General features: G+C 30.3%; 2 protein-coding genes across 3 annotated transcripts in view; one reads left to right on the forward strand and one right to left on the reverse strand.

Annotated features, from left to right (window-relative positions):
- Positions 1-850: 850 nt before the first annotated feature.
- Positions 851-3,736, reverse strand: LOC115877184 (nucleolar protein 11). Its single transcript, XM_030893344.1, has 5 exons — positions 3,515-3,736; positions 3,039-3,203; positions 2,626-2,974; positions 2,341-2,543; positions 851-2,284 (listed from the first exon to the last, which is right to left on the reverse strand). The coding sequence occupies exons 1-5, from the start codon at positions 3,644-3,646 to the stop codon at positions 1,331-1,333; spliced, it is 1,803 nt and encodes a 600-aa protein (XP_030749204.1). The 5' UTR covers positions 3,647-3,736; the 3' UTR covers positions 851-1,330.
- Positions 3,737-5,150: 1,414 nt separating this feature from the next.
- LOC115877185 overlaps positions 5,151-14,554 on the forward strand; it is a 36,311-nt gene continuing 26,907 nt past the window's right edge. The window contains exons 1-7 of one of the 2 annotated variants that reach the window (XM_030893346.1): positions 5,151-5,771; positions 5,960-6,463; positions 6,517-6,695; positions 9,584-9,802; positions 9,862-10,070; positions 13,457-13,604; positions 14,328-14,532. In XM_030893346.1, coding sequence (XP_030749206.1) covers positions 5,548-5,771; positions 5,960-6,463; positions 6,517-6,695; positions 9,584-9,802; positions 9,862-10,070; positions 13,457-13,604; positions 14,328-14,532 — 1,688 coding nt within the window. In that variant the 5' untranslated portion in view covers positions 5,151-5,547. The remainder of the gene's footprint in view (positions 5,772-5,959; positions 6,464-6,516; positions 6,696-9,583; positions 9,803-9,861; positions 10,071-13,456; positions 13,605-14,327; positions 14,533-14,554) is intronic. The other variant, XM_030893345.1, reaches the window with a different exon arrangement.

The following is a 14,554-nucleotide window of genomic DNA, read 5'->3' on the forward strand; positions in this document are numbered from 1 at the left end:
GAGCTGCAACAAGTCAGTTTTAAGTCAAAATAAACATAAAGTCCAAATGATTTAACTCTCAAGTCTTTTACTTAAATAAATTTATTTCAAGTCAAGTCATTTCTATAAATACTTAAATCAATATAACGTTATTTAAGTCGTCTTAACGACTTAAGTTTATATTTTTTACTTAAATTATGATGATTTGCAAGTTAAGTCAGTAAAATGACTTAAATCAATATAATTACCCTCAAGTCGAGACCTTAGTCGAGACAATCAGAATTCAATTTAAGTTCCATTTTTTCAATGTTAATATTAATTTTCTTGTATTACTAATTAGGCGATGTTCTTACTAGTATCATAATAATCATTTATTGTAGGTACAGATGAGACTAAAACCACATAAAATATAATGGTTAATTTTCAGAACTACAAACTCACAAATAATGAGATAAGTTTCTTTCGTTCGTCTTTCGGGCTACATAACGGAGTTTTACTTGAAAGACAACAGACTCATTACGCACGCGTAACATGACAAATAATCAAAACCGGTTTCGAAAAACTAACGTTTTATTTGCTTGTGGTATTGAGCATGGTTTTTTTATTCTGCTGCATGGCTGCCGCCTAAAAGTTTAAAAAGGAATGCTGCTGTTAAAAATTTATCATAAAAATATATAAAAATCTGACTTAAGTCTTTTATAAAAAGACTTAAATCTTTTTCTATTGCGGAATAAAGATATATAAATCACAAGTCATTTTGAAAAAGACTTAAATTTTAAGTCTTAAGTCAGCTTTCGGAAAATGACTTAAAATCAAATGAATTAAGTCAATAAAATGATTTAAATCAAAAAAAGACTTTAGTTTTCTGTAAGCTTGCAGCTCTGTTCCTGCTTTACATTCTAAACACTTTAAACAAATACACAAAAAACTTTTTGCGGCAATGTTATTTTCATCTTGAAATAAAATATAGTGTTAATAAATGTGTCATAAATATACCTTTCTGTTTTACATTCTAAACATCCTTGTAAACGTAAACAGGCAAGAAATTCCTTGCGGAAATTCATAGTTTTAAAATTAAGAAAAAACTAAAAAAGGTTTAAACCATCACACATATCTGTAAATGCCGGTGCAAAACGGGATTAATTTGTCATTAACCTGATAGATAAATGCCGCCCAACGGCGGCATACTGTAATTTAAACATTAGTTACCGTACCAAAAAAAAAAGTTTAAAGTGAGAGAGTGAAACCACACGTTTCTCGGGTGTTTTGACTGTCAGAGTTGTTACATAACTGATTTCAGCTAAACAAAAGTTGAGCCAAATAAAAGATTAATTTCTGGAATTTGGTGTATTTAATAAAAACTTACTTGTTCAACAAGATACAAACTATTATTAAATCCTACATTACAGTTTTTGCCCTTAATTTCCTCACTAATTCTATAAAGGGCTGGAGATATTTGTTTTAGTTCTTCGACTATATCTAAATAACTTGTAACCCTATTTTTACATTCCACTAAAATATTTTCAATATTGCTGTCTCTAGATAATACAAATTTTTGATAATTTGAATCTATTATTAAGGAGGCCCAATTTATGATTTGCTGTTCAGTTTTAACAGCATTAAGTTTAGGTAAATTATGACCATTTTCTGAAAGCATGTAAGTGATATATTTTAAAAGACAAATAGCTTGTTCTAAATGTAAGTCTGATCTTAGATAGGGCAATAGGAGGACATCACTGTACTTTCTAATTAATAATTTATCAAGTAAAGCAACCCTTTCTAATGGAAGAAGTTCTTCAGGTAAATTCTGTAAAGCAAGAGTTTTATTTTTAGGTGAAAATTCTCCCTCATCTCTAGACAAAATAAAATTTAGAATCAGCGATAAGTATTTTTCTGGTATGTCAGTAAAAAAATCTAAACTTTCACCAAGGAGTTTAATGTTACTTTCTTCTAAGACGTTAGGAAGAATTTGTTCTATAATTAAGCTTTCAGGTAGACCTTGTTTAAAATACTCTTGTACTTTGTGCTCAGAAAACTTCAGTGACTTTTTTCTAACAAGCTTATTGCCCAATTTAATTTTGTCTTGCCAACTTCCAACTTCAAAGTCCATAACAAATATCACATCAGAATCAGGTTTAGATGGCAAAGGTTTATGACTTCCAATTAAAGCTGCTAACTGCTCAGATTCTAGACAAAACGGAACGACAACTAAATTCTGACCAACAGGTAAGAAAATATTTTCATCTATTCTCCAAATTTTGGAATCATTTGTATATAACTTGTGGTTCTGTTTGGACTGATTAACCTATAAATTTTATTAATCCAAAATTAACATTATAATTAATAATATATTGATTTTACCTTAAATTGAGTATTGTATATTAATAAAATTGCACCTTCTTCATTAGGGTCTGCTCCATACACACCTATGTAATTTTCATCAATATCAATCATTTTAACCAAATGTGTAGTTGAAATTGGCTCTATAACAGTGAAGAGCTCACTAGAATTTACATAATTCTCTTTATCTTTCAAATGTTGAGCATATATTCTACCATCACTCCCTTAAAATATTATCACTTTAAACTATAAGTAAGCATTAGTAATTATTATACTTAGGCACAAGTAATTATACTTTTAACTTACAAACTGATAAGAAAATTACTAAATTCTTTTCAACATGCAATCCATAACCCTTTAAATCCAGTCGATCTCTTTGTATAGGCATTGCATTAAAGTTGTTTTTTGAATTATTTGTATATTTGCTCCAATGAAAAATATATTTGTCCCTCCTTTTAATTAAATAGCCAAAATATAAAGTTTCTCCTACAGATGTATATAAAATATTATGAACAGATTCATCTACAAGAAACTTTTCAGGAACAAAATTCTTCTTATTTTCTAATATTTCACGCAAAGAATATAATGAACCATCTTTAAAAAAAATATATGTCTCTTCATTATGTGACAAAATACTATGTATTTGTTGAGTAAACTAAAAAAATATATATGGAAAATTAGATAAATTAGTAATAAATTACCAATATTTCAATTAATACCTTAATTTTTTTTATTTTATCAATATTTTCATCATCATTAGACCAAATTCGGAGAAATGATATATTAAAAACACCTACATACTTTTCTAGTCTTTTGTCATATAAGACTTGAGAACTAAATTTATCTCTTGTTCTCCAACTACAAATTTGTTTTTGATCAGAGAGCTGAAAGAAAGAAAAAAAAGTATTCGAAAGTGAATAAAACAAAATAAAATTTACTATATCAAGCGCTCTCAGTATCATATCAGTACTAGAACACATAAATACAGATTGTACTAGAGAGTAGGTACTTAATACACGTGTCTCACTACACGATAGCAACAGCTTCGAACATGAAGGATTGAAAATAAACATTACCAATTAACAATATAGGTAGCATCTCAATGTATGTATAAGCACCAGATATCCAAGAAAAAAATAAACTCGAAACAATTTTTTAGCCTCTTATGCATTTTATATGTAGCAATAAACCTTACCCTATACTTTATAACAATATTTCTTCCCAAAGTTACAATTACAAAACCTTTTTCAGAATCGTGAGATATTCCTAATAAACTTTTACTATCAATTAGTGGACATAAACGGTAATATGATAATAACTTTGCCATCTTAGAATATAAATAGTCTTATAAGAATCAAGAATCTTCATGAAAAAAATGCTGAATTTAATACATAACCCAATATCTTCGTTTTTTATTAATTTAGAAGCTTCAGAATGGCTTAAGCTACTAGGACTATCCGGCCTGTTTAATCGGGAATTTAGTAAGAACTATCGCAGTCATATACTTTTATAAGTATATGACTGGTATATGAACACATACAACTGACATTGACCTGAAATGGCCCGGTTATCGTGTGCCTTAGATTGGCCTTAGGTATTTTAACCATATTTTAACTTCAGCGTCGCTATTCGGTTATCTTCGTCATTGTGCCTATGGAGATTGTGCCACAAAGATTCTGCAGCAATGTTGCCAATCTTCAGAATAAGTCGTATTTTAAATTATTAATAGAGTTTGGTTCTCTTTATCTTTTATTAATAGAGTTTGGGTTTGGAACCTTTGGTGTTTCAACTACAAAATAGAAAACACTAATGCATCAAAATTAAAACTAAGTTTTAATCATTGCTGATAGTGCTGATGATGCGATGCTAACTTGGATAGCAAAACGCGCGTCCTGTGTTAAAAGTACCTATACCCTCTATAGTTAAAAATAAGTGTTTTGGTCTCTGGTTTTGGTATATTAATTGTAGCGCATGATAAAATAAACACATTAATTACACTGGATCCTTAATAAAATAAAATAAAAAGTGATAACAATGCCAGCATGTTAAGAACCTTATAGAGTGCCGCCAAAGGTGCCACTTTGCTCATAAACTATGATTAAAAAATTAATATTGTTTCAAATTATTTTAACAAAATAACGATCACATTTTGGTGTTTATTAAAATGCTTCATATATATTTTTTTCACAATCCACTGACAGTGTCTAAAGGTTTCTATATTTTGAAAGAAAGTTATTAATTTATAATTTATCGATAAGGTAACGTAAATGACCAAATAAGAGGGTAATGTAAAAATATTCCACTTAACATTCGCCTTCATTTATTTTACAAACCAACAAATAGATCACCGCATAATTGGCAACCTTGCACTAAAATTTATAAATTGCGCCATGACGAAGACAACCGAACGGTGACGCCAAGGTTCAGTGTATGGAGTGTAGAGGTCTACACTCCATACACTGTCTTTCTACACTCCATACACTCCAACCTCTACACTCCATGGTTTAGTGCCTGTATCTGTATGGCGCCTGTCTCGAACAGAGATAGTACCAAAGAGTAGATAAGTCTTATCTACTCATCTACTCTTTGATAGTACATGAGTTATTATATGTCGTTTTTATATCTGTTAAAATTTTAATAGATTATTATTAATTAATTTTGAACTACATTACTGTGCTTTAAAATGGGCTGAATTAACTTTTTTTTCATTATTTCAATCTTTATATATGTACCTACTTCATATAAAACAAGAAGAAAATAATTTCGTTCATATATTATATATTCACATTCAAAATATGTTTCATGTTTTGAACTAGGTACTAGGCCTGTGACTAGGCGGTGTTAATATTTCAGGAAAAATCATTAAAATAAATGTTTTGAAGTTATTAATAGATTAGAAGTTATAACTATATTTATTAGCACCTTTTCTTTATTGATTTTTTCAGACGTTTCTCTGATTTTAATGTTTTAAATTCATCATTTACATTATAAATATGTTATTGTACACAAATATCTTTACAATAAAAAAGCATTAAAATCGTACACAACTTAATATATTAGTGAGTAGGTATTCAGAATTTAGGACCTTTTGGAGAGAAAAATGATTGCAAACTTTATCGATTTGTTTGAATTATTCCCGCCGCCTGACGTCATCAAACATGTCGCCCAACTTAAAGATGATAGAGCGATAGCTTCGTTCTCGGTTTATCTACTTTAATATTTTTAAAAATGCCGAATGTGGCTCAAAATATCGAAAAATCACTATCTATCGTCACAAACAACCAAAAAACGAATCCAGAGGTGTTAAATTTTCAGGAAGCTGCCCTTTTAAAGTTTGTTATAGGTCCTTTAAACTTCAAGCGATGGTGTGAAGTAAAACGGCAATTGAGTTGTAAATCCAACGAACAGTTTGTCACAAAACTACTAGATATTGCTGAAAAGTTCATATTTAAGTAAGTTTCACTGTAAAATTGTATTAAAGCAGATTAAAGTAAACATATATCACATTTTACGGTTCACTATTCTAATGAATACGGCAGACATGTTTGTAGGTGGATCGTATTTTGACAGATCAATATAAACACATACCACGTGCGTTTGTTTTGATTTTTCTACACATTGGCTTTATAATTTTTTCTAGATCAGAGAGGAAAAGCACACCAGTCAAAGAAAATTTAAAATTTAGAAATGGAAATTCGGTTGATAAATACGAAGAAACAGTGTTACAAGAAAGTGAAAATGAAAATTTAAATAAAGAAGTGGTAAATAACATTGAAAATGCATCTCTTCTCTTAGAAAATATAGTAAAAGAAGAAAAACAGAATAAGAGAAAAAAGACTAATACACTTAAAAAAGAAAAGCCAAAAGACTATGATGCCCGCAAAGTTCCACAACTTCATATTCAACATGATGACTCAAAAGATAATTCAAATTCTGAAAATAAATTCAAACTATGTTCAAATTGCAATACAAAACACAGTGATGATCATTGTCCAATCTATTATCCTATATTAAACATATCAGATTCAGTTAGTAAGGAATTATGGAGAGATAAGTACAAACCTATACATGACAACCAAAATTACAAAAATATTAAATGTGAAACTGAAGAAGATCTGGATCGAAATAGATTTATTTATTCAAGGTATAAGTATTCAAATCTTTATGGTAAGTGATTTTCAATGATTGAATTTTTAGAGTCTCCTTACCAAGTTGCCTTAATTTTATAAATACAAAAACTAATCATGGATTGGGTGTAGTTTGTAAAACACAGATCCAAATGTTTACTCAGTTTGGTCCATTAATAGGTAAAAGCATAAAAGAAGTGGATATTCAGGATGATTCAAATATGCGAGACATTTGGGAAATAGTTTTAGGTAAAAGTTATACTTTTTATTATTTTTATATAAGAAAAGTATAAATGAATATCCTCTAATGAGGGAATAAAGACACAAATCCTCACAATCTTGTATTATATTTTTTTATTTCAACAATTTTTTATAAATAAGGGGACTACATGTTTTGAGATGGTGAGGTCTCATCTTCAAAGCCCAAGCTAAAATATCATAGAATACAGTTAGAGAAGTAAAAAACTTTATTAAAAAAAGTGAAATAAAGACAATCAATAAAAGAGAGATACAAATTATATATAGTTAAAAGTATTACAATTTATAAAATTGTTACGTATAAAGTTTTTTTATTATAAAGTTAAATTGGCTTAACATGAGATAAAAATTATAATTTATAAAAGATAAAACAGGGAGGTGGTGTAAAGTTACTTTTATTTTATACATTAAAATTATGGGTAGCTAAATTTGTATTATACAAGAGAATTAAAAGTTATTAAATTTGAAATTTTTTTTATAATTTGGAACATTTATTAATGTATTTTTTAAACTGTTAAGAAGAACAGTTAAAACAAGCCGAAATAAAGGAAACACAATTAGATAATATTTTTTGTTTGTTAACTTTTAATAGTCTTGTATAATATAAATTTAGCTACCCGTAATTTTATTGTATAAGATAAAGGTAATTTTACACCATCTCCCTGTTTCATCTTTTATAAATTATAATCTATCTATTGTTAAGCCAATTTAACTTTCTCTAAAAATTTTATAGATAATTAAACAATTGTAATATTTTTAACTGTATGTATTTTGTATCTGTCTTATTGCCTGACTTTGTTTATTTGACTCTTTTTAATAAGTAAAGTTTTTACTTCTGTGGCTGTATTCTATGATATTTTAACTTGTACTGAAGATGAGATCTTACCGTCTTGAAACATGTAACACCCTTATTTATAAAAAAAATTGAAAAAAAATTAATACGCTCAATGAACGTTTATTAAAAAAGTTGATTGATTATTCAAACGTCAGTTAAGTGAATTACCACTGAGTGACAGAAAACATACAAAAGTGGTTGAAGTGTTTGTCTTTATTAATAATTAAAAATTATTAAAAATATAACCAGTTTTATCTTGTTTGTACTTGAAAATTGAATTAGGTAATAATTCGTTGATTGAAGTAATAAGAAGATGCGCAACCTTATGGGCGATTGCGTGGTACAAAACCTGTCCGAGATGTAGCTGGTGTTACCGTCAGCCTGTCCGAGAATCCCCAGATTTAGTTTAGCTCTGCGCCGCTGAGCGCTGATAGTTTTCAATTTTGTTCAGAATATACTTCAGCATTTCTTTCTCCATGTGGAAATATTTGTGAAATTTTTGAGAGTGAGCTGTGAGTTGTGGGTATAACGTATGACATCTACCAAATTCAAAACGAGACGATTTTGATTATTCAAACGTCAATTAAGTGAATGGCCACTGAAGTGACAGAAAACATAATATAAAAGTGGTTGAAGTGTTTATCCTTAATAATTAAAAATGAATTAGGTAATATCGTTGATTGAAGAAATAAGAAGATGCGCAACCTTATGGGCTATTTCGTGGCACAAAACCTGTCCGAGATGTAGCTGGCGTTACCGTCAACCTGTCCGAGAATCCCGAGATTTAGTTTAGCTCTGCGCCGCTGCGCGCTGATAGTTGTTTACAGCGCGGCGGATAAAGAATACTATACCTTAGTTCTGATTTTAGTCGACAGAGTGAGTGGTTGCTGGAGACAGTGTTGCCTGAACTGCTGATTAATCCGTGGATTTACGAATTTTGGGTACAGTACGTTAATAATACGGATTTTCTATTATTAAACAGTTATTTAATACAATATTTTATGATTAAACAAAGAACAGCGTCAGAGTTGGCTTGGAAATGAAGATTTCTGTTATTTCATATGTAAAATATTATGGTAAATGTTAATAATCGTCATTTCCAAGCCAACTAAATGACTTTTTTCGATCATACGATAAATTCAGTACCTATAAAAGAATTTTTATTTTTGTTGTTTATTCTATGTTTAACATGAGTAAATTTCCAATACATAAACGCGGATTTTTCGTCAAAAGTATTTTCGTCATAATTTTTTCGTCTAATTTAGGTATGAAATGTTAGTATAACCATAATTTACTATAAGCGTTGATTGAAAGAATTGGGAAGATACGCAACCTAATGGGCGAATTCGTGACAAAGCTGATTTGGTTTCCCTTTATGTCTCAAGTGCTGTACAGTGGAAACACCAATCGTTATGCGGTCAACGCATAAAACGCTTATATTTCCTCTAATTCGGCTAACGAAGGCATGTCGAAGATGAAAATCTGCATGTGTCGATCTGAAAGCGACCCTGTTGCCATATTAAAATGTGTAATATCTGTAATACGTTTGATGAAAATATCTTTGGATGAAAAATCCGTTTATGTATTGAAAATTTATTCGTGTTAAACATAGAATAAAAAATAAAAATAAAAATTCTTTTATAGGTACCGAATATGTCGTATCGTCGAAAAAGTCGTTTACTTGGCTTGGAAATGACGATTATTGACATTTAACAATTTACATATAGAAGAAATAACAGCGGCGCAGAGCAAAACTAAATCTCGGATTTCTCGGACAGGCTGACGGTAACGCCAGCTACATCTCGGACAGGTTTTGTGCCACGAAATCGCCCATAAGGCTGCGCATCTTCTTATTTCTTCAATCACCGCTATAAGTAATAATGATAGGTTTTGGAAACTGTATTTCGGGAAAAGCTCGGAAAAAACTGTGAGATTCGATTCCAGAACTATTTATAATATGTGCCTATAAATTTGTACAGAACCCTCAGTGGGCGAGTCCGACTTGCACTTGCCGTTTTTTTATAATCTCTCGTCTGTTTTTTAGAGAACGGATATACTTATATTAGTACAGAAGATATGGAAACATCTAATTGGTGTCGATTCATTAGACCAGCTCCAAATCGAGACGATCGAAATGTAACTGTGATTATTAAAGAAAATAATATATATTTTATTAATATTAAGGTATTAAATGATGGTGATGAATTATTATACTGGCAAGATAGTTCGACATTTACCAGTAAGAAAAAAATGGGAAAAACTAGTAAGACCATGGAATGTAGATAACGTAACGTAAAATATTTAATTAATAAATATTTTTAGTTTGTGGCGGTTGTAATATGACATTTTCTCACCCTTTGTATTATCGAGCCCATTGTTCTGTATTTCATGACATTAGGTATAGTTTAACAATAAGAAAATATCATTGTAAAATTTGTGGTGAGGCAGTTTTAGGAAAGGAAAATATTATGAAACATGCAATAGAATTACATAATGGACAAGGAGCTTATCAGTGCCAATTCTGCAGAAAGGTAGGCAACTATACTTATGTTTATTATAATTAAGCCCCGTTCTCAGAACGACGTCGTGCCGCGGGCGTCACAGTTTGACATTTCAAACAACCAATGGGAGCTGTACTAAATTTAAAATTGACAGCTGTTTGAATTTTGTACAAATCTGATTGGTTTGTTTGAAATGTCAAACTGTGTCGGCAGCTTAGACAAGGAAAGAGAGGTGACAGGTAACACGGCAGCTGAAAGTGAGGCCACTTGTCACCACTCGAAATTCTCCAATGGCGTAGCATCAGAAATTAGCTTGTACCTAGACGATACAAAATATTTATTAAAACGTAAACTAATATATCGTTCATTTTTGAGTAATGCATATACAATTTTGTATTTTATAGTCTCACGTTTATAATATTAGAATATCTAAGTCGATAATGCAAAATCTATTTAACAGTCACAGTGGACTGATCATCAAGACAATTATTTATTTATTAACGTCTGTATAATGTATAATTAAATAAAAAATAATGTAAATATATATGTTTTAAACGTGTATGTACATACCGTATGATCGAAAAAAGCGGGGTCCTGTTTGTTTGGAAATGATGATCGATGACATTCCCCAAATAATACTACATATAAAATGACATAAAAACTATAGAAAACGACATCGAAAGAAGACGGCGTCAACGATGGCTATGAAATGAAAATCGCTGTCATTTTATATGTAAAATTATATGGGGAATGTCATCGATCGTCATTTACAAGCCAACTGGACGCCGTTTTTTCGATCATACGGTATAATAATGAATCTAGCTAATCCCCTTCACAATTGTTTACGGATTCAATGAATAATGTAATTTTTTTATGTTTGTTGCCTTCAATCATAAGAATAAAAGAATATCCTAATTTTCCACAAAAAAACAAACAATTCTAGAAGATTTCTGTTATTTTATTTATTTTTAAATTTTTATTAGTTACACACTGAAACTATTATTATACACCTAAATTAGCAAATTTTTTGAAAGGGTATTTAAAAAAGTATAGTAACAAGTAGTCTTGTAAAATATATAAAAAATGTTTATTGCAGAAATTGTATTTCTCTGATTATAATTCCCTACGCCACTGGAGGAATTCAATCAGATTGGCATTATTTATAGTTTGAAACATTAATTATAATACAGGCTATTGAAAATACTACTTGGAATGATTAAAAATAGTTTGGTTTGGATGTGATACAAGACATATTAAAAGCATTTTACATATTTTTACTGCTAAAATGAAAAAAATGTACATTTTATGACTACATAACAAAAGTTGTGTATCGATATTTACCTGTGAAATGTAATTCCAGCCACTTTTTTCTCGCTTCGGCCTTTCCAGTCATACGCTCAACATCTCACCATACTAAACAACACAGTTTATAAATTTAAAACAAAACAGTATTCACAAAAAACATATAAATTAGCTTGGTGTCACCTCGAAATCTTGTCACCAAAGTATGGCAGACAAAAAACATTTAAATAAACAACAATATATTTTATACGTCGACTTGACGAGTACGTCACCGCAAATCGCTCCGCCCACTCATTTTATTGGCTACTAGCAAATTTGTCGATTTTTTATTGATGGGAAGCGTCGTCTAATTTTTTACGAAAAACATCGAGAGAATATCCTCACGGATATCCCGTAGCTACAGAACGGACAGACGTACTGTACTAATAATTTAAAGTATAGTAAACGCCACGAATGTTTGGGAGTGATTCATCGCTTGATGAAGTTAGAATCGACACGCGCGCTATCATTTTTACATTAAAAACGTAAATTTTTACCGCAGACGTAGTTTTTAAAGGCCCGGTCTAATCATCTGCCTACGCTCCTCCTACTTATTCTAAAATATTTGCGTGATTGACAAAGACGATACTATATCGCGTTTCTTTGATTGATTCGTTTTTGTGCGTCAGTCCATTGGTGTGCTTGCAGTGCGACCAATGGGGCATTCCATTTTATATTTATAACCAAATATATGTTTTGACAAGACTTTGACAGTTAAAACAACAAATTACAACAGATTATATATTGATTATTATAATGACTTATTGAAACACCACTGCACTGGAATTAAGTTTTATGTGACCTTGAACAGATTAGTTCACCTGGTAGCGACCGATAAGTCACTCCCAAACATTCGTGGCGTTTACTATAGGTATTTGTTGTATAATAAACAATGGATTCAATATGACATTTTGAATATGCAATACGAAAAAAACAAACGGCGTCAAACACGGCCTGGGAATGAAAATTGAAATAAAAAAAGGATAATTTTGACGACGTCAAACCGTACATTTCATTACTTGGCCCGTACTCTTCTTTATTTTTTAATGGCTGCCAGTTGACCTTAAGCAGGTTGTAATTTATTTTTGTATTGAGTAAAAATGCTTTTTAGTGGGAGTAGTTTAAAATTTGGGAAAAATATTTTTTTGGAAATTGATTTGTGTGTCTGGAAATGTTCTATCCTTTATTAATCTTTCTATAATTATTAGTGTTACTTTTGACAAGTTTTATGTCAGTTTACTAAAAAATGACATAAAACTTGTCAGAAGTACCACTAATTATAGAAAGATTAAAAAAGGATAGAAAATTTCTAGACACACAAATCTATTTTCAAAAAATTATTTTTTCCCATATCAGTCTATATATCAGTCCCGATATCAGTCTTTAATTCAGTACTGGAAGACTGTACGGCAAGCAATTTTTAGATACTTACATATGTAATGCAATTCATGTTTTGGAGAAGTTTATTTTCAATGGACTATATTCCAAAAACATGTTTCATTTTCAAGAAGTAAATATGACCACAGATTAGGTATCCTATAAGTATACAGATAAAAATCTTGTCCCTAATTCATGGTACGAAAATTGTTTTTTGACGATGAGCAAACGAGTAAATTTTCTTGTGCGCAAAAATAAATTCCCGTTTAAAGAGCGTAATAACTCTGCTGGTCACAAGGCTGGTCAGGCGCTGTGCACAATCTTAGAGGCCATAAGTGGGCGTGCTTGTGCGCAAACTAGTAACCTAACTAGTGCGCGACTCCGAAAATTGGAACCACGAAAAAAACACTGCTTTTGACGATAAATTTATAATCTGTATAATCTGTGATATGACTAACAAAACATGACCTTGTTAACCAAATAAATTTTCGAGACAAAACAATTTTTAATTTTTTGGATATAATTTTTTTTACTATTAATTGTAGTTTATCTGTGAATGTTTAATGTTCAAAATCCGTTTATTCAAGTTTAGGCAAGTCCAAAAATCCTTCGATAGCAAACGAGACACTGCAGCTAGCAGTCCATAATATTTAACTTAAACGTTGACCAGATACTACCAAAACCTACATTTGTTTTAGTTCTTTTTGAGACTTAATTACCTTGAAATGCACCGTACATATGGTTGTTCGGCGAATCCCCACAGAGCTAGACCACTATGTGATTTTTGTGGGAGGAAGTTTTGTCAGCCTCAAAAATTGAAAGTCCACATTAAAAGGATGCACAGCAGTATGTATTTTTCACAATCAAATCCGCATAATGTAAAATATTACCTTAGTCTATTTTACAAATTTTCTTCTTACATATTTAGAGTGTGGTGTTTAGTAATTTTAAGGTTTTTAATTTATTTATCATGGTATAATGGTATAAAGGCACCTGCTCCATTTGTCTAAATTATTTACAGCTTTACAGTGTTGCCTCTTCATACTAAAAGTGATAGTGTCATTGATATTTAAATGGAATACTCGGTATATTATTACATTTTTTAAACTACTTTCATATCTCATAATGTTTCGTTATAATAACATATACCTACATATCTCTAGTTGTTTCCGAGATAAAAAATGAAATATGTGTAAAATTAACAAAAACATGATCTTGAATAAGCATTACTTATATTATAAATTCGGCAAGCTGAAATTTGGTTTATAAGTAAAGGAAAATCGACATATTCGATCTGTCTAAATCAACCTAATTTTCTCTCACTTTTTTCGTCGTCATTATCTCGTCTCTTTTTTCGTCGGACAGATCTAGTTAGGAATAACAGTAGTTGGCCTAAAATCAGTTTGCTGGGTAATTTATTATCGTTTATTAATTCCTTCACAAAGCAGATTCAAAATATTTTAATCGTACATAAAGGCAATTACCAAAGATTGTAATTATATTTATCTTATTGGGGATTATTAAACACAACACGTCTCTGTAGATCTTTTAACTTGTCAAATATTTTAGGTATGACAGAAGTATTAAAGGAATTTCAGTGTAAAAATTGTATGAAAATATTAGGGTCTAGGGCTGCTTTACAGAGGCATGAGAAAGAGGTACATCAAAAACAAGGTGACGGTACATGTTCTTGTGCTAGGTGTGGAAAACATTTTCAAAATAAATCTAACTTGAAAATTCATATGTTGACTCACAGTGGCATAAAGCCTTTTAAGTAAGTATACCTGTCTATTTTA

This window comes from Sitophilus oryzae, unplaced genomic scaffold (assembly GCF_002938485.1).
Source record: "Sitophilus oryzae breed Bouriz unplaced genomic scaffold, Soryzae_2.0 scaffold_1442_pilon_pilon, whole genome shotgun sequence".
Classification (NCBI taxonomy): domain Eukaryota; kingdom Metazoa; phylum Arthropoda; class Insecta; order Coleoptera; family Curculionidae; genus Sitophilus; species Sitophilus oryzae.